The sequence below is a fragment of the Ictalurus punctatus genome, chromosome 1, assembly GCF_001660625.3.
Source record: "Ictalurus punctatus breed USDA103 chromosome 1, Coco_2.0, whole genome shotgun sequence".
Taxonomy (NCBI): domain Eukaryota; kingdom Metazoa; phylum Chordata; class Actinopteri; order Siluriformes; family Ictaluridae; genus Ictalurus; species Ictalurus punctatus.
In genome coordinates this window covers 5,308,771-5,333,354 of record NC_030416.2, presented here as the reverse complement: position 1 = coordinate 5,333,354, position 24,584 = coordinate 5,308,771, and the positions used below count along the sequence as shown (strand labels likewise).

The 24,584-nt window shown below is 40.4% G+C and overlaps 1 protein-coding gene and 1 pseudogene across 2 annotated transcripts; both read right to left on the bottom strand.

The window, feature by feature from the left end:
- Positions 1-24,584, bottom strand: part of LOC108264971 (uncharacterized) — a 45,891-nt pseudogene that overhangs the window by 10,332 nt on the left and 10,975 nt on the right.
- Positions 8,857-19,784, bottom strand: LOC108265042 (uncharacterized). 2 transcript variants are annotated; one of them, XM_053679656.1, is made up of 5 exons: positions 19,648-19,748; positions 19,314-19,384; positions 15,968-19,210; positions 15,103-15,219; positions 8,857-8,994 (listed from the first exon to the last, which is right to left on the bottom strand). In XM_053679656.1, exon 3 carries the CDS (start codon positions 17,845-17,847, stop codon positions 16,390-16,392), a length of 1,458 nt encoding a protein of 485 aa, XP_053535631.1. In that variant the 5' UTR covers positions 17,848-19,210; positions 19,314-19,384; positions 19,648-19,748; the 3' UTR covers positions 8,857-8,994; positions 15,103-15,219; positions 15,968-16,389. The 2 variants fall into 2 exon arrangements, with proteins under 2 accessions (XP_053535631.1, XP_053535634.1); XM_053679659.1 differs by lacking the exon at positions 8,857-8,994 and adding an exon at positions 14,413-15,026 and having other exon boundaries at positions 19,648-19,784.

The window sequence follows — 24,584 nt, the reverse complement described above, 5'->3', positions numbered from 1 at the left end:
CATGTTTTGCAGAGGGGTCAAATACTTATTTCCCTCATTAAAATGCAAATCAATTTATAACATTTTTGACATGCGTTTTTCTGGATTATTATTATTATTTTTTGTTATTCTGTCTCTCACTGTTCAAATAAATCTACCATTAAAATTCTAGAATGATCATTTCTTCGTCAGTGGGCAAACGTACAAAATCAGCAGGGGATCAAATACTTTTTTCCCCTCACTGTACATTGTTCTTTTTTTTTTTTTTTTTTTTTTTTTTTTTAAGTATGATAGTAAATTTTATTTTAAATGCTAATAATTAACCCTGAGCTGCTTTAGATGTACCTGGCCAGAAGTCCAGTGACTGAGATCTGGTCTCTGAAAGGGAATTATGGGAATTGCAATACATTTTATAAGATGTTGTACATGTGGACATGACAACTGTATCCAGAATGCATTTAAAAAGATTATCTATCCCAATATTAGTATTGCATGAAATGTATAACTTATTCTTAAAGTACAATTTAAATTAAAGTCTTTAAATAGTTAAATGTATAATATTCTGCCTCTTGTTATACTGTACATCAGGATTGTTGTTTTACATTTGAGCATTATTATCTACTCAGGTGACACTAAAATAAACAAAAAGTAAAAGAGATTATCTGACCTCAGTATTTCCAGTTTACAGAGTGGATTCTCCAGTCCAGCAGAGAGCAGCTTCACTCCTGAATTCTGAAGTTTGTTATTACTCAGGTTCAGTTCTCTCAGACTAGAGAAGTTTGAGCTGAGAACTGAGGACAGAACTCTACAGCTTTCCTCTGTCAGATCACACCAATACAGCCTGAGAAATAAATATTCATATGAATCAGAAAACACACAAAACTCTCATTATATATATACACACACACACACACACACACATACAGTAGGGTAAATAAGTATTGGATGTGTCAACATTTTTTTAGTAAATATATTTCCAATGAAGCTAGTCACATGAAATTTTCACCAGACTTTGGTATTGACTCAAGAAATCCACACATTATATGAAGTTATGTATCATAAAGTGGAATGACACAGGAAAAAAGTATTGAACACTGTCACATAATCCTTGTAATGGGGGATAGGATGGATGCAAGTGCAGATTAAAGATTTTTATTTGAGAGAGACAGGCAGACAAATCCAAATCCTGATAAAAGAGCATGGTCTAAACAGGAAATGGGTCAAGCAATATACAAACAGGCATAAACTGGGCAAGGCTAGAATCCAGAGTGAGAAAAACAATAAACATGAATCAAAATGAGAAACAAGGAACAACTGCTTGGTAAGGAGAATACACTCAATACAACGCGATGTGCAAAGAGACACATGGGGTTTAAATTACAAACATAATCAGGGGTGAAATACAGGACAGCTGAAAACAATGATTACACACATATGGGAAACAACCAATAACAATACAGGGGTGGAACCTAAACCATAACAAAAGCATGTGTCCAAAGTAAACACAGTCAATGTCAAAAGCGTGTGTTCACTAAGAGCTCAGCTGATATTAATTTGCACATATAGGGGTATAATTACTTACATATTTCAGCTGGTCCTTGCCTTGGAGAACTGATTTTGAATTCTTTATATGTACAGATTCCTTGAGAATTTCATTTGAATAATCTCATTGGAAATATATTTACTTAAAAATGCTTTTGACGTTTTATATATATATATATATATATATATATATATATATATATATATATATATATATATATATATATATGTATATATATATATATATATATATATACACATATACACATACACACACAGTATCTCACAAAAGTGAGTACACCCCTCACATTTGTAAATATTTGATTATATCTTTTCATGTGACAACACTGAAGAAATGACACTTTGCTACAATGTAAAATAGTGAGTGTACAGCTTGTGTAACAGTGTAAATTTGCTGTCCCCTCAAAATAACTCAACACACAGCCATTACTGTCTAAACTGCTGGCAACAAAAGTGAGTACACCCCTAAGTGAAAATGTCCAAATTGGGCCCAAAGTGTCAATATTTTGTGTGGCCACTATTATTTTCCAGCACTGCCTTAACCCTCTTAGGCATGGAGTTCACCAGAGCTTCACAGGTTGAGACTGGAGTCTTCCACTCCTCCATGACAACATCACAGACCTGGTGTATGTTAGAGACATTGTGCTCCTCCACCTTCCATTTGAGGATGCCCCACAGATGCTCAATAGGGTTTAGGTCTGGAGACATGCTTGGCCAGTCCATCACCTTCCCCCTTAGCTTCTTTAGTGTGTTTGGGGTCATTATCATGCTGGAATACTGCACTGCGGCCCAGTCTCCGAATCATGCTCTGCTTCAGTATGTCACATTACATGTTGGCATTCATGGTTCCCTCAATGAACTGTAGCTCCCCAGTGCCAGCAGCACTTATACAGCCCCAAACCATGACACTCCCACCACCATGCAAGAAACACTCGTCTTTGTACTCCTCACGTGGTTGCCGCCGCACATGCATGACACCATCTGAACCAAATAAGTTTATCTTGGTCTCATCAGACCACAGGACATGGTTCCAGTAATCCATGTCCTTTGTCTGCTTGTCTTCAGCAAACTGTTTGCGGGCTTTCTTGTGCATCATCTTTAGAAGAGACTTCCTTCTGGGACGACAGCCTGCAGACCAATTTGATGCAGCATGCGGGGTATGGTCTGAGCACTGACAGGCTGACTCCCCACCCCTTCAATCTCTTCAGCAATGCTGGCAGCACTCATACGTCTATTTCCCAAAGACAACCTCTGGATATGACGCTGAGCACATGCACTCAACTTCTTTGGTCGACCATGGCGAGGCCTGCTCTGAGTGGAACCTGTCCTGTTAAACCGCTGTATGGTCTTGGCCACCATGCTGCAGCTCAGTGTCAGGGTCTTGGAAATCTTCTTTTAGCCTAGGCCTTCTTTATGTAGAGCAACAATTCTTTTTTTCAGATCCTCAGAGAGATCTTTGCCATGAGGTGCCATGTTGAACTTCCAGTGACCAGTATGAGGGAGTGTGAGAGCGATGACACCAAATTTAACACACCTGCTCCCCATTCACACCTGAGACCTTGTAACGCTAACAGTTAAATTGGCATTTGGCTAATTGGACCCAATTTGGACATTTTCACTTAGGGGTGTACTCACTTTTGTTGCCAGCGGTATAGACATTAATGGCTGTGTGTTGAGTTATTTTGAGGGGACAGCAAATTTACACTGTTACACAAGCTGTACACTCACTACTTTACATTGTAGCAAAGTCTCATTTCTTCAGTGTTGTCAGATGAAAATATATAATCAAATATTTACAAAAATGTGAGGGGTGTACTCACTTTTATGAGATACTGTATATAGTTCCTGGAAAAAGCTATTTCCCAACTTTTTTAGAATTGGGGTTGTATGTACATACATGCACAACCCCAATTCCAAAAAAGTTGGGACACTGAGTAAAATGTAAATAAAAACAATGCATGACAATGAATAACAAACCCATATGTTATTCACAGTAGAACACAGAAAACATAAAATGTTTAACTTGAGGAAATTGGAAATTTACCATTTTATGGTTAAAAAAAAAAAAAAAAAAAAAAAAAAAAGGTAATTTTGAATTTGATGGCTGCAAAATCTCTCAAAAAAATTGGGACTGAAGCAACAAAGTTTTAGATCTTCAATCGAAATTTAACATAAAACAAAGACAACCCGAGTAAACACAACACAGTTTTTATTTATTAATTTTTTTTACTTTTTCCTTTAGATTCCCTTTAGGATTTTCTGGTAGAGAACAGAATTCATGTTTCCCTCAATTATTGTTGCCCAGGCCCTATAGCAGCAAAGCAGCCCCACACCATCACAGTTCCACCATCATGCTTGACCGTAGGTATGATGTTCTTTTTGTGGAATTCTGTGTTTGGTTGACCCCAATTATAACGGGACCCCTGTCTTCCAAACATTTCCACTTTACACTCATCAATCCACAGAAAATTCTCCCAAAAGGTTTGAGGATCATCCTGGTGTGTTTTGGCAAAATTTAGATAAGCCTTAATGTTCTTCCTGGTTAGCAGTGGTTTTCATCTCTCCACACTTCCATGGGTGTCATTTTTGCCCAGTGTCTTTCTGATAGTGGAGTCATGAACAGTGACCTTTATTGATGCAAGAGAGGCCTGTATGTCCTTTGATGTTGTCCTTGGCTCTTTTGTGATTTGCTGGATGAGTAGTTGCCGTGGTCTTGGAGGAATTTTGGAAGGTCGGACACTTCTGGGAAGTTTCATTACTGTGCCTAGTTTTTCCATTTGGAGATAATGGCTCTCACTGAGATTATTTGGAGTCCCAGAGCCTTTGAAATAGCTTGGTAACCCTTCCCAAATTGGCGTATTTCAATCACCCTCTTCCATAGGAGATTGGCATAGTGTGTTACTGGGTTACTGGGTATTTAAGTGAAGATGATTGAACAGAGTTTGCAGTAATCAGGCCCGGTTGCGTCTAGATAAGCCTTAATGTTCTTCCTGGTTAGCATAGAAAAGAACATTAAAAGAGCAAAGAGCATAAATAGATTTGGGGAATTACTAACTACAGGGGCAAATACATTTTCACACAGGCCCAGTTGGTATTGCGATGTTTAGCTTCAATAAATAACTATCATTTAAAAACTGTATTTCTTACTCATGTTGCCTTTGTTTTATCTTAGATTTTATTTTAATTTCTGTAACAATTCATTATGAGAATTGAAATTGTCCATGAAATCTTTTCATTCATCAGATAAATTGCAAAATGAGTAGAACATATAATCAATTGCCATGCTTAGAATGAATGGCTTTTGAAATAAGAATTTAGTGATTTAAACTTTGCTTTCATCATACAAATCCTTCATTTGCAGCTGTTGTAGCCTTGCAGACCTTTCTAGCTGTCACCTTGTTGAGACACTTTATAAATCTTCTCTGTGATCCAGACACCTCAAATTTAGATTTATTTGTCCAACTTTTACCAATCATCCTCTTTCCAATGTCTGTGTTCTTTTGCCCATTTTAGCCATTTCCATTTACTGGCACAGATATGAAGTTTTCTTTGAAGCCCTGTCTAGAAGGCCAGCATCCCAATGTTTCCTCTTCACTGCTGAAGATGAGACTCATGTTTTATGTACATCTAATAAAGCTGCTAGCTGAGGACCTGTGAGGTGTCTATTTTTATTTCTATTTTTCTTCCTGCACAGTTGTGCACTGGGCCCCCCCACTTCTCTTTTTCTATCCTGGTTAGAGCTAGTTTGCGCTGTTCTGTGAAGGGAGTAGTACACACCTTTATAAGATACATTCAACTTCTTGGCAATTTCTTGCATGGAATAGCTTTCATTTCTTAAATCAAGAAAAGATTGACAAGTTTCTGGAAAAAGCTATTTCTTTCTGGACATTCTAAGAATCACAAAAGCTGATGCTCCAGATACTCAAGTAGCCCAAAGAAGGTCAGTTTTATTGCTTCCTTGAACAAAACAACTCTTTTTAGCTTTGCTAACACAATGAGCAATTTCCTGGGGGGAAGGGGGTGTAAACCCCCCAATAATCAGAACTAGCAATTACACCCCGCTCATTTAATAATAAATCAGATAAAACACTAAAAGCCCCCCTCCATTGTACAAGTTGGTAACATCAAAGTATTTCCTCCAACACAATCCTTGATTACTGCCGTTTGACAGGGAGAGAACAGGTAGCTTTGAAGATGAAGAAAAGTGCTGCCCAACAGACTATTTTACATTGCTGGTAAGCAAGGGACAGTAAAAACTATAAAACTTACTCAGGAGGCAGGTAATATGGTGTAATCTAGCTCAGGGGTTCCAAAACTTTTCCAGGGCAAGGCCCCCCAAATGGCACTAACATTTGACCGAGGCCCACCTTTTGCAAGATGTCTTTAAAACACATTAAAAATACATACTTCTGAATATATCCCCCTTTTGTATTAATAATTACATCTTACATCTTTACATTAAATTTCATTAGGAATTGATTGTGTTTGTATGGCTGTCGGAGAGTGAGAATTTATTTTTCATACCAAATTGTTGAGGCCCCGCAGGCACCCCCTGGCGGCCCCCACTTTGAAAACCACTGATCTAGCTAACAACACTCCACATATATTGTCGCTAGCTAGCTAATTCAAAGCAATGTAGCCATAACTATCAATGTAACAAGTTAGTGAAAAACGACTAGGTTGTTCACACTTAATGATGTGTATAAGTTTTAATCCGTTACAGTGTGCATTCATTAGGACTGTTATTATGCCCTGTGTAATTTGTTTTAATGAAACAATCACTTGATCATAAATGCTTGTGGACGAAAGATAGGTTAGACAGATAGATGGATGGAGGGATGGGTAGATAGATAAAAAGATAGATAAGCTGAGGATAATTATGTAATGACTCTGCAGATATAACAAAGTTGTTTTTTTTGTTGTTGTTGTTGTTGTTTTTACTTTGTTTATTTATTCAAATATATCAGGAATCATACCAATTCACACTTCAACGATTCACAATTCAACTCCAAAATGTAAAAACCAAATCTATGCCCATGGCTAAAATAATTGCACAAGGGTTTTCTAATGATGAATTAGAACATCTCATGGTAATTTCAAAACAATGCAATTTTTGACTGATTCCAAATTTCCTTAAATGTTAGAACATCCCCCTATGTTAGAAAAAAAAACCCTATGTACAGAATAACAGTGAGCTAAGTCGAATTATTAATGACAATGGTGAATCTAATCTGTGAAGTATTGTTTCTATTTCATTAAAATAATGTAATGTACATTTATGAATTAAAAATTACTCACTCAGCTTTTCTGGATGCTTTGACCACTGGCAGCAGCCTCAGAAGACATTCCTCTGATCGGTCATAATTACCCAAATCAAACACATCCAGATTCTCTTCTGAGTTCAGCAACACAAACACCAGAGCTGACCACTGAGCAGGAGAAAGACTTAGCCCATTGAGACAACCATGAAATAGGTCAATATGTCTTTCTTTCAAGTAATGTTGGACTTCTTGCTCTAGAGAATGATCATTCAGTTCATTCAGACAGTGGAACAGATTGATGGATTTCTCTGGAGATGGGTTCTCTCTGATCTTCTCCTTGATGTACTCGACTGTTTCCTGTTTGTTGTGCGAGCTGCTTCCTGTCTGGGGCAGTATGTATCGTAAGAGAGTCTGATTGGACTCCAGTGAGAGACCCAGAAGGAAGCGGAGAAATAGATCCAGGTGTCCATTCTCACTCTTCAAGGCCTTGTTCACTGCACTCCTCAGGAAATCAGACATGTTTGACATGGTGAAAAGATCATACAGATCGGTGGTTTGCTGTTCTGTTACTTTTGTACCGATAAATCTGAGAAATGTGTATAAAGCAGCCAGAAACTCCTGAACACTCAGATGTACAAAGCTGAACACCTTCCCCAGATGAATCCCAAACTCCTCTCTGAAGATTTGGGTACACACTCCTGAGTACACGGACACTTCTCTGACATCAATGCCACACTTTCTCAGGTCTTCCTCATAGAAGATCAGGTTTCCCTTCTCCAGCTGTTGGAAAGCCAGTTTTCCCAGTGCCAGGATACTCTCTCTGGTCTGCTGAGGATCACATTTCTGATGGTACTTTTGGTCCATGTGTTTGATCTGAAAGATCAGGAAGTGTGTGAACATTTGAGTCAGAGTCTTGGGGATCTCTCCACTCTCTGCTTCACCCAACATTCTCTCTAGAACAGTAGCTGAGATCCAGCAGAAGACTGGGATGTGGCACATGATGTACAGGCTTCTTGAAGACTTCATGTGTGTGATGATTTGATTGGCCAGGCTCTGATCACTGATCCTCTTCCTGAAGAACTCCTCTTTCTGAGGATCACTGAATCCTCGTACCTCTGTTACCAGGTCTAAACACTCAGGAGGGATCTGATTGGCTGCTCCTGGTCGAGTGGTTATCCAGAGGAGAGCAGAGGGAAGCAGATTGCCCTTGATGAGGTTTGTCAGCAGCACATCCACTGAGGCTGATTCTGTCACATCACACAATCTCTCATTCTTCTGGAAATTTAGAGGAAGTCGACATTCATCCAGACCATCAAAGATGAACAGGACTTTGTTGATCTCACAGTCTATTAATTGTAACTCTTATTTCTGGGAAAAAGTAATGAAGAAGATTAATCAGACTGAGATTTTCCTGCTTGATCAGATTCAGCTCTCTAAAGGGAAGTGGAAACATGAAGATGATGTCCTGATTTGCTTTTCCTTCAGCCCAGTCCAGAATGAACTTCTGCACAGAGACTGTTTTTCCAATTCCAGCAACTCCTTTAGACAGCACACTTCTGATGGACTTGTCTTTAAAGAGGTCATTACATTTGATGGGTGTCTCCTGTGCTGCTGGTCTCCTGGATGCTAACTCAATCTGTCTCACCTCATGTTCATTATTGACATCTCCACTCCAACCCTCTGTGATGTAGAGTTCTGTGTAGATTTCATTTAGAAGTGCTGAGCTTCCATGCTGTGAGATTCCTTCATTAATTCTTTCACATTTTTCACCTAATTTTGATTTGAGATTTTGGTGGTACACAGAGACGAGTTCTAATAAAGAAAATGAATGAAAAGTAAACTCTATGATCACTTGGGCTACTTTTATTTTAAGACATATCATACTGTGTATATCAATATTGATCTGTATCATTAAGGTGAGATCTGTGTGAAAAAAAAAATGGACCAGTGACGTTCTAAAATTAAAGTAGTCCCATGAGCTCTTACTGTTCTGAAGTGTGTTAGCGAGATTTGTGTGGTTCATATTCTTCAGGACATGCAGTGTGATCTTCAGCACTCCATATCTGACACTGCTCTGATCCTCCTCATCCTCCACCTCCCTCTCAGAGCATGCTGGGTAATCTGGATTCAGGAGCTTCTTAAATCTCTTCAGCTCATTCTTTAACAGAGTGATGACTTTGTGCTCCAGCTCCTGATTAAAAATAAACAGCAAGATTTTTTTTTTTTTTTTTAATATAATTTTGTCTATGTTTACAGGTGCGTCTCAAAAAATTAGAACATTGTGGAAAACTCTGGGACCTTGATTTCCAAATAAAGTGCAAAATTTACTTTCATCTGAAAAGAGAACTTTGGACCACTGTTCTTTTTAAAGGATCAGGAAACCTTTTCAGGGGTTTTGTGTTAATAAGCTGATTACAGCTCTTCTCATGTCGACATTCCTGTATTATAAATTCTTTATTTGAATAGTTTGAAATACTGGATTTTTGATTTCTATGAGCTGTCATAAAGATAATAAAACAAATAATCATAATCATGATTATGCTTAATCATAAGCATAATCATCAAGATTAAAACAAAAAAAGGCTTGAAATATTCCACTTTTTGAATTTAATTACGGAAAAAAAAAAAAACTTTTCCTGTGATATTCAAATTTTTTGAGATGCACCTGTATTACATTGTAAAACTCCACCTTTTTAACCAATCTGATAAAATAAGCACTTTTAATTGTAAATGCTTATTATCCTAAATACTGAATTCCTAGTGTCAGTGTTCAATTATGTTCTAGACATTGTAGCTCCACTTAAAAGAATAATTAGAGACAAGTAACTAGAACCCTGGTCTAAAGATAACACTCACACCTTAAAACAGAACACTCAAAAATTAGAATGTAAAAGGTGTCAAACTAAATTGGTAGTTTTCAAAACTGCATGGAATTAGAATCACTTACTCCCCTTCAACAGGCTTAAGTAAATTCATTTGTTTCCTCTTCAAAATATTTAACTTGTGTATTATATTGCATACTGTCAGAGTGTTCTGGATTGGACTGTGGAAAGCCCTGCCCATCATATTAATGTGTGTGGTAATGCTGCTGGGGGGTGACAAGACATTGTTTAGAAGAGACTCTGTCACAATTTTCCCTCGAGCAGCGCTGCAGTATTGTAGCATGCTCAGGAACCCAAAGAGCGAGCTCGTTGCGTGAGCCCGATGCGTGAGCTCTTAGGTCTTCAGTGACAATGACTTTGTTTACTTTGGACACGTGCTTTTGTTGTGGTTTATGTCCTGTCTCTGCCCCTGTACTGTCATTGGTTGTTTCCCTTATGTGTGGCATCAGTGTTTTCAGCTGTCCTGTGATTCACCCCTGATTACGTTTGTCATTTAAACCCCTCATGTCTCTTTGCACATCGCGTAGTATTGAATGTATTCTCCTTACCAAGCAGTTGTTCCTTGTTTCTCATTTTGATTCAAGTTTATTGACTTTGTTTCTCGCTTCTCATTTTGGATTCTAGCCCTGCCCAGTTTAAGCCTGCTTGTAGATCGCTTGACCCATAGCCTGTTTTGACCACGCTTTTGTATTATGATTTGGATTTGTCTGCCTGTCTCTCGCAAATAAAAGTCTTTAACTGCACTTGCATCCGTCCTATCCCCCATTACAAGGATTACATGACACTCTGAACAAAGAAAAGTACAAGGACCTCCATTCTTTTCCTTTTGTTAATTAAATCAGTTATAGATTCACTGCCTGCCTCTTTTCATTGGCACTTACCTACACATTTCCTCAATCAGATATTCCCAGAAGCGTTTAAACCTATATTAAAAATAACTTCCCTGAGCACTGGCAATAGCTACCGTATATTAGTTAATAGCTGTGATTTCCGGTTCCGGTGACAGGGTACGCTGGCGCGGTTTGCTGCCATTTCTGTTACCATTTTTTGTTTGTTATTTAAGTCATATTGTTTTAAATAATTGCTAGTTGTTTTTTTTTGTTGTTTTTTTAAGTTATACTGTTTTCAGTGCCATTACGATTGCGATGGGTGGTGCCATTTTATATACTTTGGACTGTTTTTATTTCTGTGTTCCACCTGGAATAACCTGCAGTGTGCAACGCGGAATCAACGCCTTGGTCCGGCTGTGTATGAGGATTGTACAACTTTGTGCTCGCAGTGCGCTTTGGAGTATCAACGCCTTGGCCTTGTGAGTGTGCACTCAATGACCATGGCCTTAAGGTCCACTACACACCAGCTTCTGAATTTAAAACAGAGACCTTATTGTCTAGCCAAAGACTCTTACAAACTCGGTTGAGATGCTGGATTGCTACGTCCTAAACCATTTATCCATCAGTGTTTGAGGCGTTTATCCATCGGTGTTTTGCTGTCTCATCCTCTCCTAACATCTTTGCCCCTACCTGTCGACGTAAGAACAACAAACTGCTCCATACTGGTGTTGATCACAGTAATTTAATATTGGTTATTCAAAACTTGTTGCTTTTTACTGAAACCTGGCATAAAGAAAATGATGGACTCCTGTTTAACCTGATCACTCCAGTGGGCTTTTGGAGTATTAGACCTCCCAAGGCTATCTGGCAGAGGTGGAGGCATTATTGTGTTTTATAACCTGAAGTTCAACATAAGCTCTGTGTCCATTCCACAGTTTTCATCATTTGAATGTCTGGTCTTGAGTATTTCTGCTCCTATATCCACCATCATTGCTACAGTCTATAAACCACCGAAGGCTAAGACACATGCAGCTTTTATGTCAGAGTTTGCTGACTTCATGTCAATGTTGAGAATGAAGTTTGACTGAAATCTAATTGTGGGAGACTTTAACATTCATATTGACCAGAGTAACTTTCCATCGTTACTTGATTGTTTTTACTTCACACAGTTTGTAACTGACCCGACTCATAACAAGGGCTATACCCTGGATCTTGTGATTGTAAATGACTTGTTTGTATCGCAGTTTTCATCTGTTGACATTCTTTTTGACATTCAGTTTTCATCTGTTGACATTCAGTCTGTTGACAAACAGCTGTATTTTTTAATCTTGAACTGTATCATCCAAGTGATCCTACTATCCGAACAGTAACCTTCCAGAAGTGGAAGTCTATTGATCAGACAGTTTTCTCCAATTCGGTTGTTTCCACCTTAAATGATCTGCATCCCTCATCGCTGGAGGAGAAAGTTCTGCAGTTAAATTCTGCTCTTGCTACTAACCTAGACTCTTTTGCTCCCCTAAGGTCAGGTAAGGTCACATTCGCCCGCTCTGCTTGGGCGAATTCAAGCCTTACTGGCTTGAATGAGGCTTATATTCAAGCCTTACAAGCCTTACTGGCTTGAATGTCTACTATCAAACGTTGAAGGATCTTCTGGGTGATTACCGAGCATTAATGGAGACTGAAAAATCATCTTACTTCTCTCAGGCTATTGTAAACAATCAAAATAATCCCAGACACTTATTCCAAACCATAAACAGATTGCTTCAAGTTAATGCTGTTACCACTTTGCCTGTTTCTCTGCAGCTGTGTAATTCTTTTCTTCAGTTTTTTTAATTTTAAGATTGATAATGTTCGCAAAGAAATTTCTGTTACACCTGACTCTGCCTCTTCACTCCTTCGTCCATCTGGGTTCACTGGTATTTCTTTCACTCATTTCTCACTGCTTAATACTGAGGCTCTCACAAGGGAGGTATTCAGCATGAAATCAACCACTTGCTTGCTTGATCCAATTCCCAGAAACCTATTTAAAACTTGCATCGAAGTTTGGTTCCCTGCTATCCTCGGTAGAAGAAATGAATCATTGGAGACTGGGGTCGTTCCAGCAGTACTAAAGACTGCTGCTGTTACACCTGTACCAAAGAAAGAAAATGTTGTATGGATGATTTTAACAATTTTCGTCCCATCTCAAATCTTCCATCTTTGGCAAAAATGCATGAGCGTTTTGTTGCCTCTCAATTATGTAATCATCTTACAATTAATAACCTCTTTGAACCCCTTCAGTCAGGTTTTCGTAAAATTTCACAGTACTGAAACGGCGTTGGTCAAAGTTACCAATGACTTGTTGATGGCCTCTGATCCTGGAGCTACTTCCATTCTCATTCTTCTTGATCTTAGAGCTGCTTTCGATACTGTGGATCATGGTCTTTTACTTACTCACCTTGAAAGTGTTTTTGGTGTGTCTGGGACAGTTTTAAACTGGTTTAAATCCTATTTTACGAACCGTTCCCAGTTTACTTCTATGGGTGGTTGCAGGTCTGACACTAGGTCTGTGCTCACTGGTGTTCCTCAGGGTTCAGCTTTAGGCCCTCTACTCTTCAGTATTTATCGATCTCCACTTGGGCATCTTCTGCGATCACTCCGCCTCCATTATCACTTTTATGCTGACGATACCCAAATATACATTCATTCAAAATCTGGTGAAAACTTGATGTTTGTTTTCTTTCTGACTGTATTTCTGAGATAAAAACATGGATGAATCGTAACTTTCTGTACCTGAATAGCGGGAAAACCGAAGTTATGCTTATAGGTTCCTGTCAGCAAATTCTCAAAGCTGGTCCACTGTCACTGTTTGTTGATGGCTCTGTTCTAGAGACTCAAAGTAAAATGAGGAACCTTGGAATAATTTTCGATACCAGCCTTACATTTAATTCTTTTGTTCAGAGCACTGTTAAAGCATCCTTTTTTCACCTCAGAAATATAGCTAGACTGTGCTCTATGCTAAATTCTCTGTGGCTGAAAAGCTGATTACCTCATTTGTTGTCACTCGGATGGATTACTGTAATGCCGTTTTAGCCGGAGTTTCTAAGTCCACAATCAACAAACTGGAATACGTACAAAACTCTGCCGCCAGGATCCTGACGAGGACCAGGAAATGTGATCATATTACTCCTGTTCTGGAGTCCTTGCACTGGCTCCCGATTAGGTTCCGTGCCGATTTTAAGATCATGATGTTGACATACAAGGCATTACATGGCTTGGCTCCTCATTACTATTCTGGTTTATTAATCCCTTACACCCCAAATTGCGGACTGCGCTCCTCACAGTGTAATCTGTTAACTATTCCACATACACACTTAAAATCTATGGGTGACAGGGCTTTTTCTGTCTCTGCTCCTTCATTTTGGAACTCTCATCCTCATGAACTCAGGGAAGCTCAGACCTTTGGCATTTTTAAAGCTCAACTTAAGAGACACTTTTTTAAACTTGCATTTGACTGCTGATGTCTACTTTTATTATTATTATTAACGTTGTTATTCTTTTTAACTTTTATATGTTTTATTTTTCTGTGTACTGCTTATTTTGTGTACAGTGCTTTGAGAAGCTGCTTTTAAAGGTGCTTTATGAAATAAAGTTTTTTATTACTATTATGATTATTATTATATACCTAAATCCTTTAAAATAGCAGTTATCAAGCCCCTGATTTAAAAAACCTGACTTTGACCCCTGTCAATTGTCCAGTTATAGGCCAATAACAAATCTCCCCTTTCTCTCCAAGACCGTAGAAAAGGTTGTAGCACAGCAGTTATGCTCATACCTACATAGGATCAAATTCATCAAATGTATCAGTTAGGACTGTCAATTTATAGATGTAAATGGTGACTTCTCTACATATCCAGAGGCTGAAGGGACAGCCTCTGTCCCTAGCCTGAGACCAACAAGGTGGTCTCCCCTGCTGAGCTCCAGACCGCTTGGCCTCCCAAGTCCTGTTCCTGCCAGAGGCCGACAGCACGACCTCCTATGCCATGCTCACGCCTGAGGCTGATGAGAGGGCCTCCCACCCCAATCTATCATAGATTTCCCCTGAGCACCGAACACTCAGTGCTGCATGCTGAAGTTCACATAGTAGCTCTCTTCACTAGACACGTGCTTCCGCGTTCTTTTGTCTTGTTTATGTCACCATGTGTGTTTTTGTTTTGGTTTCTGTCCTGTGTCCACCCCTATATTGTTATCGATTGTTTCCCTCATGTGTTTTCATCATTCCCAGCTGGTACCATTTTCCCCTCGAGTATTTTGTCTATCCTTGATCCTTGCTTAGCCATTTCCTCTGCATCTATTGTTCTGGCTTTTCTTGACTTCACGCTTGTTTTTTATTTACGTGTTTGCCTCGCCTAGTCTTTACAGACTGTTCTGACCTTAGATCAACAGAACAATCTCTGTCTCTGAAGTTTATCAGATGCTCCATTTTCCATTTTTTAATATCTCTAATTGTGGAGCACCTTGAGCAATATTTTCTATGAAAGAAGGTATATTATTATTATTGATGCACATTATATTATTGTACATTGATATATTATTAATAATCCTCACCTCAGATCATAAGTACATTCTCTGTCTCTGAACATTATTGGTTGTTCCATTGACCAGGCACTCTTCATGGACACACAGCTGGGTTCAGGTGAGTCTGATCTCTTACCCTGAATCAAACTGAACACACACAACCACTGCATCATTATTACTTTTCTGCATTTTCCCAAATATTCTGTCACATTTTCTTTTGATGAATGATTAAACTCTAATTAAAACCTGATGCCATTACTTATTAACACTGATACAATTATTTTGTACAAAGAAATGAACTTTATCCAGCTACAGGGAAAACTTGGGGATACACGTGTTGCACAATAGCTTAAAGTCATTAATCATCAGCTGTTTATGAACGTCTTGAGAAAAAGCTGCTGAATTAAACTATTCACTAGTCCCTTTTCACAGATACACATCAGAGTCTGATCTGTTGTAACATTCACTCTAACTACTAGGAGAAGATACACAAATGTCACAGGTCTTTGTTTGATATATACAAGTAAGAAAAACCCTACTACCATTAACTTTGCCAAAACCACAAAGTGTGTATATACAAAACGTTACAGAAAAACACAGGGAACAGCCATATATACACAATATACACAAAATTGTAAGAGTGCATGCGTTAGAATTGTCAGTGAATGTCCAGTGTGTGAGAATGTGTGTGTGTGTGTGTGTGTGTGTGTGTGTGAGTGTTAAATTGTGTGAATTAAATTGATAGCGCATAGTTCTTGGTCAAAATGAACCCGGATTGACACCAAAATGTATTAATTTCTCCATAAATGTATATAGTTAAAGTATACTACTGTTTTTCCACAATCATCTTATTACGTTAAGCCCAGAGAAAAGCAAAGAAAACCAGAACACTTACCAGCAGTTGCAAAAATAACTAATGCAGTCAGAATTGTAACTAAAGTATATTTTTAATGTGAATGTCACGAATCGTGACGGAGCAGAGATAGGACGGATGCAAGTGCAGTATGAACAGTTGTTTATTTGACAGAGAGACAGGCGGACAAATCCAAAACGTAATCCAAAACGTAATCCACAAACATGCAAGAGGTCAGGCAAACAGGCATACACGGGGCAAGGCTGGAATCTAGGTCGTGGTCACGGAAAACAGGGTCGATAAACAAAACGAGAAACGAACTATGACGAGGAACTGGAAGCGGATAATCCAGCGCGAACTAACTCTAAACATGGACTGTGACTGTGACTGTGACTACGATACGATACGATACGATACGATACGATACGATACGATACGATACGAACTAAACTAACTCTAAAATATTAATCTTCCGCGTTGTGTGCTGGGAGGCGCGCGGTATATATGCGGACATGATCAGCGTCTAAACTGCTAGCAGCTGAGAGCAATACAGACCCACGTGAAATCCCAGCCAATGACAGAACAGGGAGGAGACATGACGAACATAAACAAAACACACGTGTCCAGATGTCATTACAGTCAACAACGGAAAAGCAGGTGCTCGCGCATTCGCGCTTAGAGCACGCTGCTTCAAGGGGGAAATTGTGACAGAACCCCCCCCACGAGTCATCCCATTTCATTGGCGGCCCCTGCCCCCTGGGCTGAATGTCACAAGCAGAGCAAGGAAACTGCATGGTGTTCTTGGCGGCGCAGGGAAGCGGAGCGACGACCCTGGCTGAACAGGGAGGCTGAGCGACGTCCTCAGCTGAACAGGGAGGCTGAGCGACGTCCTCCGCTGAACAGGGAGGCTGAGCGACGACCTTGGCGGAGCATGAAAGCGGGGCGATGTCCTCGTTGGAGCATGAAGGCGGGGCGATGTCCCCAGCTGAACAGGCAAGCGGAGCGACGTCCCCAGCTGAACAGGCAAGCGGAGCGACGTCCCCAGCTGAACAGGCAAGCGGAGCGACGTCCCCAGCTGAACAGGCAAGCGGAGCGACGTCCCCAGCTGAACAGGCAAGCGGAGCGACGTCCCCAGCTGAACAGGCAGGCTGAGCAACGTCCCCAGCTGAACAGGCAGGCTGAGCTTCGTCCCCAGCTGAACAGGCAGGCTCTGAGGTCACCAGGGAAAGCTTGGGCGTGAGCGGAACTTGGCTGGGCATGTCGGCAGACTGGGGCGTGAGCGGAACTTGGCTGGGCGTGTCGGCAGACTGGGGCGTGAGCGGAACTTGGCTGGGCGTGTCGGTAGACTGGGGCGTGAGAGGAACTTGGCTGGGCGTGTCGGTAGACTGGGGCGTGAGAGGAACTTGGGCGACCGGGTCGGTAGACTTGGGCGTGAGCAGCATTTGGTCATTAGGCTGAGATATTAGCAGAGCTTGGTCAACTGGATCAGCAGGCTTGGACGTGAGCTCAGGGACGTGAGACTTGGCTTGGACCTCAGGGATGGGAGGCTTGGCTTGGACCTCAGGGACGGGAGGCTTGGCTTGGACCTCAGGGACGGGAGGCTTGGCTTGGACCTCAGGGACGGGAGGCTTGGCTTGGACCTTAGAGACTTGAGACTTGACTGGGACTTGGACCTTAGGGACTTGAGACTTGACTTGGATTTCAGGGACTGGAGACTTGACTTGGATTTCAAGGACTGGAGACTTGACTTGGACCTCAGGGACTGGAGACTTGACTTGGATTTCAAGGACTGGAGACTTGACTTGGACCCTAGGGACTTGAGACTTGACTGGGATTTCGGGGACTTGACTGGGATTTCGGGGACTTGACTGGGATTTCGGGGACTTGAGACATGACTGGGATTTCAGAGTTGAGCTCTGCATGAGTTTGCCTGTAGTAGTGGGTAAACGGCAGGGCAGGTTTGCCTGCCAGACTGAGAAGTTGTTCTAGCTCGTCCTTCGCCTCTGGACTCCCGAATCGCATCATGAATTCCCCCACAAACTGTTCTACACTGTCCAGGTTCCTACAGTGCTTATCCAGTTTGAGCTGCACCCATTGACGGGCCGGTCCAAAGAACCGGGGCCACATGAATCGGAGCCATTGCTTCTCCTCTGGCTTAGGGTCTAACAGGCTGGCGAAATAGAATTGACAGTCTACCAGAAAATATTCAGGGGCACCGAAAAATCCGTCAGATGGATCAGGAAGCTCCATAAATGTCCATTGTGGGAAGTGGACTGAGTCCATAGCGGGGACGGTTGGCGTCGACTTCCGGGTTCTGCGTCTCCTCCGTTCTCCTGCTGCATCCATGTTTGGGCGGAAGATTCTGTCACGAATCGTGACGGAGCAGAGATAGGACGGATGCAAGTGCAGTATGAACAGTTGTTTATTTGACAGAGAGACAGGCAGACAAATCCAAAACGTGATCCAAAACGTAATCCACAAACATGCAAGAGGTCAGGCGATTGGCAAACAGGCATACACGGGGCAAGGCTGGAATCTAGGTCGTGGTCACGGAAAACAGGGTCGATAAACAAAACGAGAAACGAACTATGACGAGGAACTGGAAGCGGATAATCCAGCGCGAACTAACTATAAACATGGAACGTGACTGTGACTGTGACTGTGACTATGACTATGACTGTGACTATGACTATGACTACTATACGAACTAAACTAATTCTAAACATGGACCGTGACTATGACTACGATACGAACTAAACTAACTCTATGATAATCTTCCGCGTCGTGTGCTGGGAGGCGCGCGGTATATATGCTGACATGATCAGCGTCTAAACTGCCAGCAACTGAGAGCAATACAGACCCACGTGAAATCCCCGCCAATGACAGAACAGGGAGGAGACTTGACAGAAACAAACAAAACACACGTGTCCAGATGTCATTACGGTCAACAACGGAAAAGCAGGTGCTCGCACATTCGCGCTTAGAGCACGCTGCTTCAAGGGGGGATCGTGACAGTGAAATACACTACACAGCATGTTATATTGTGTGTGTGTGTGTGTGTATGGGGGAACGGGGGACACTCATCTCAGCATGTGACAGGCTGGTTATCTGAAAAAGTTGTGAAGGACAAGCATGAACACATCTTTGAATGATTGTATTACTGTACTGTGTTGCTCTAAACTTCATTCAGAATCCTGTCACAGTCGGCTTCCTTTATGGGAAGTAACGTCGATCAGCTGATCCAATGACGTTGTGGGAATTCCCTCGATGGTTGTCTGGCGAACTCTCTCTCGAGTAAACGGGAACACAATCACATATCCGGGCAATACGACCAAAGGGAAAAATAATTATACAATCACAAATTAACCCAGTCACGCCCTTCACTCACCTCTCAAACTTATCTGTCTCCTTTTCCACAGACACACTCATTTTGGAAGCCTTGTCTTCTCCAGATTATATCTGTAATCACACACACACACACACACGCACGCACGCACGCACACACGCACAGTAACAGTGATTTGGTGGTTTAATGTCTTACTCCAGTCCAACATGGGTGTGTTAAAGCTATCTCTGTATTATCACACGGTTCACTTACAGGAAAATCAAGTCCTACAGTAAACTGTGTCAGTTACAACTTCAGTGAAAATTAACTGAACTGTTCTTCATCTAGTGTAGATTCATAATATTCACATATTATAGCTTTAGATTTAGATACTTACTGTGTTTTCCCCCGAGGAAGTTTTACAGTCCTCTTGTCATAAAGTGCAGTTTCACGTTCACTCAACCTGGACTAACTAGTTTAGGCATACCAGATAAACAGGAAGGAGAAGTGAGCAAGTGAGAAGTGATCACTTTGTTTTTGCCACCATCGTCTCTGGCTTGCTCATTAGGGAAAAAATGTATAAATTAAAAATTTATATCTGGAATTTATATATAGTGGTGATTAAAAGTTTGTTAGAATTTTCTATATTTCTGCAATATTACCTAAAACACCATCAGATTTTCACACCAGTCCTAACAGTAGAGAAAGAGAACCCAGTTAAACAAATGAGTCAAAAATATTATATTTGGTCATTTATTTATTGAGGAAAATGATCCATTATTACATATTTGTGAGTCTGTGAGTGGCAAAAGTATGTGAACCTCTAGGATTAGCAGTTCATTTGAAGGTGAAATTAGTGTCAGGTGAAAATCTGATGATGTTTTAGATCATACTTTTGTAGATATGTAGAAATTTCTAAAGTGTTCATAAACTTTCAAGCACCATTGTACTGTATATCAGAACATTAATATCTGAATGTGTGTGTGAGTGTGTAGGGCTGGTATATACAAAGCCTCTCACAGCAAATTTTTGGACTTAAATTCTTAGTGATCAGTAAATGTATTAAAAATGTCCTTTCGCTAAGAGTTATAAAATAATATATTTTCACTTTCAGTTTGAATCTGTCACTCAACACAGGGCATTTTAAAATATTCTAAGTCTTCAAAAATGTTTCAATGTCTAAATCCTTATGGTCACAAGGGAAGTTGAACAACTGTACAACACACATAAATACACTAATTATCTTAATTATTGAACATATTATGCTATACGTTTCATATTACTGAACACCTACACTATATAATATGCACACTAAAATCTAATACACACACACACACACACACACACACACACACAAAAACAGGTTGCCTGAATTTTTAAATAGAATTTATTTTAATTGATAATTCAATATGCATTAATATGTGAATCATTTAAGCATAATTATTTACAAAAGAAAATTACCCAAATTATACATCTGTATCAGCACCAGTAGGAAATTATAATTATATACAACTTAATCTATTGGTACACTTCTTCAGTTAAAACCATTGTAAAGCTTTGTATGGAGACAAATCTAAATTAAAAGGCACATGATATGTACAATAAGGTTCTGTTTTGCTGTTAAAAAGAAAAGATTCATTACTGTTCAGTTTATATATTGTAGCTACATGATATTAGATTACACAGATGTAAGTTTACTTTATAGGTTTACATCTCTGATTGTTTGTAAACATGAAACAGGGGTGAAAAATAAAGCTCTGACAGGTGCATTCTTACATGCACCATCTGATATACCAGAATAAAACAATATAAAAGAAAAAACTTCATTATCAGTAAATGAGAAAAGTAAAACATTAAAGTTTCAGTTGTTCTTTAAAACACTTTGCACTGCATTGTGTTTATCCTCATAATCGTCTGCGTCTAAGACAAAAAAACTGTTCCAACCTGTACATGAAGGGGAAAAGGCAAGAATCACTCAAACATTTATAGTGAAACACTCACCCAAACACATCATACAGTGTGTGTGAGTGTAGAATCTTAAAAAGAAAAATTAAGCATTTCCTGTGTTTATAGTACAAATACACAAAGTAAATGATCAACTAATGGATGATTAAATTAAATAGTACAACACCGAGTTTATTCTACATGCAAAGATATAACCACAATGAATACTCACACGTGTGTGTGAGGGAGTAAAAAAAGACAGTAAATCAGTAACTCACTGTAGTTTCTCCAGTTTACAGTGTGGATCCTTCAGTAGATCAGAGAGCAGCTTAATTCCTGATTCTCCTGGTTCATTCCAGTACACATCAAGTTCTCGCAGGTGTGATAAGGGGTTTGACCTCAGAGCTGAATCCAGAGCAACAAAGCCTTCACCTGTAATACTGCAGCCTACCAAACTGTACACACACACAAACAAAAACACACAACAATTTTGCTTTATTAGTGCTGCTTGATTAAAATTATGCTCATCAATAGACAAAATGTAATCTAAAATAGCCATATGACAGAAATACAGGATCCACAGTGTGAAAGTGATGATCTGACCTCAGTTTCTCCAGTGTACAGTGTGGATTCTGCAGTCCTGCAGAGAGCAGTTTCACTCCTGAACTCCGCAGGTTATTATAACTCAGGTCCAGTTCTCTCAGTCTGGAGGAGTTTGAGCTGAGAACTGAGGACAGAACTTTACAGCTTTCCTCTGTGAGCATACACTCACGCAGACTGGGAGAGAAATTATGATATATCAGAACACTGATGCCTGAATGTGTGTGTGTGTGTACAGCATTTATCAGCATTTATATGCATTGATGTCACTTTCCTGCCGGAAAACACCCCCTCGGCCGGACTGAGTGGCAAAACATCCAGCAAAATGGCTGGCTTTAATAGGGGAAGCTGCAAAAACGCTAGTATAACTAACGATTATCAGCTTAAATTAAAGGCAGTTGCACTCGACAATGACCCTTACAGCTTGCCCAAGAACCTGTGGTCCATGGATATTGGCATGTGTCCAGAAATCGGTGTTCCCGACATTTATATGTACATGATTTTGATGCCGGGGAAATACACTAAGCAAAGTCTGAAGGCCGTGATGAGTTCCGGCTACCATGACATCACATGCATACCCTCTATTCCAGTGCATATAAACACTTCGACTTTACACACATAAGGGCTTAACTTTGTGCACATAAATATGAACAAAATATAAGTTTTCATAAGCATGCACAACAAATGAACATTAGTACTTTTAGTACTAATTAGTACAAAGCTGTTGTTGGCAGTTACAGCTTCAAGACATCTACAGTAAGAAGTAATTAGCTTTGTGTACTCATTAATTACCCCAGGTCATGGGGGACTGATGGATTTGTAATTTCAAATTCCTCCATAAAGTTGCAGTGGGATTCAGGTCAGGAGATTGGCAAGGCCTTCTGGAGTTAATTTGGATATGAGGTTGTTTTCGTTGTTGTTTTTGTGTTGAAATTTTCAACATTCAGTATCTTTGCTGATTCTGGCTAATTCTGCATATTTGCTGTTACTTTCTGTAACTGCTTTACTCTGAATAGGGTCCTGGTGGATCTGGAGCCTACCCAGGCTCACTGGGTGTGAGATGGGAATATAACCTGAATGAGACACCAGTCCATCACACGGCACCATTTACATACAGTATCTCACAAAAGTGAATACACCTCTCACATTTTTGTAAATATTTGATTATATATTTTCATCTGACAACACTGAAGAAATGAGACTTTGCTACAATGTAAAGTAGTGAGTGTACAGCTTGTATAACAGTGTAAATTTGCTGTCCCCTCAAAATAACTCAACACACAGCCATTAATGTCTATACCGCTGGCAACAAAAGTGAGTACACCCCTAAGTGAAAATGTCCAAATTGTGCCCAATTAGCCATTTTCCCTCCCCGCTGTCATGTGACTTGTTAGTGTTACAAGGTCTCAGGTGTGAATGGGGACCAGGTGTGTTAAATTTGGTGTCATCGCTCTCAGACTCCCTCATATTGGTCACTGGAAGTTCAACATGGCACCTCATGGCAAAGAACTCTCTGAGGATCTGAAAAAAAGAATTGTTGCTCTACATAAAGATGGCCTAGGCTATAAGAAGATTGCCAAGACTCTGACACTGAGCTGCAGCACAGTGGCCAAGACCATACAGCGGTTTAACAGGACAGGTTCCACTCAGAATAGGCCTCGCCATGGTCGACCAAAGAAGTTGAGTGCATGTGCTCAGCATCATATCCAGAGGTTGTCTTTGGGAAATAGACGTATGAGTGCTGTCAGCATTGCTGCGGAGGTTGAAGGGGTGGGGGTCAGCCTGTCAGTGCTCAGACCATACGCCGCACACTGCATCCTGCATCGAATTGGTCTGCATGGCTGTCGTCCCAGACGGAAGCCTCTTCTAAAGATGATGCACAAGAAAGCCCACAAAAAGTTTGCTTAAGACAAGCAGACTAAAGACATAGATTACTGGAACCATGTCCTGTGGTCTGATGAGACCAAGATAAACTTATTTGGTTCAGATGGTGTCAAGCGTGTGTGGCGGCAACCAGGTGAGGAGTACAAAGACAAGTGTGTCTTGCCTACAGTCAAGCATGGTGGTGGGAATGTCATGGTCTGGGGCTGCATGAGTGCTGCAGGCACTGGGGAGCTACAGTTCATTGAGTGAACCATGAATGCCAACATGTACTGTGACATACTGAAGCAGAGCATGATCCCCTCCCTTTGGAGACTGGGCCACAGGGCAATATTCCAGCATGATAACGACCCCAAACACACCTCCAAGACGACCACTGCCTTGCTAAAGAAGCTGAGGGTGAACATGATGGACTGTCCACGCATGTCTCCAGATTGAGCATCTGTGGGGCATCCTCAAACGGAACTTGGAGGAGCACAAGGTCTCTAACTTCCACCAGCTCTGTGATGTCATCATGGAGGAGTGGAAGAGGACTCCAGTGGCAACCTGTGAAGCTCTGGTGAACTCCATGCCCAAGAGGGTTAAGGCAATGCTGGAAAATAATGGTGGCCACACAAAATATTGACACTTTGGGCCCAATTTGGACATTTTCACTTAGGGGTGTATTCACTTTTGTTGCCAGCGGTTTAGACATTAATGGCTGAGTGTTGAGTTATTTTGAGGGGACAGCAAATTTACACTGTTATACAAGCTGTACACTCACTACTTTACATTGTAGCAAAGTGTCATTTCTTCAGTGTTGTCACATTAAAAGTTATAATCAAATATTTACAAAAATGTGAGGGGTGTACTTTTGTGAGATACTGTACATTCACACAGCCATTCACACATAGGGGCAATTTATCTAAA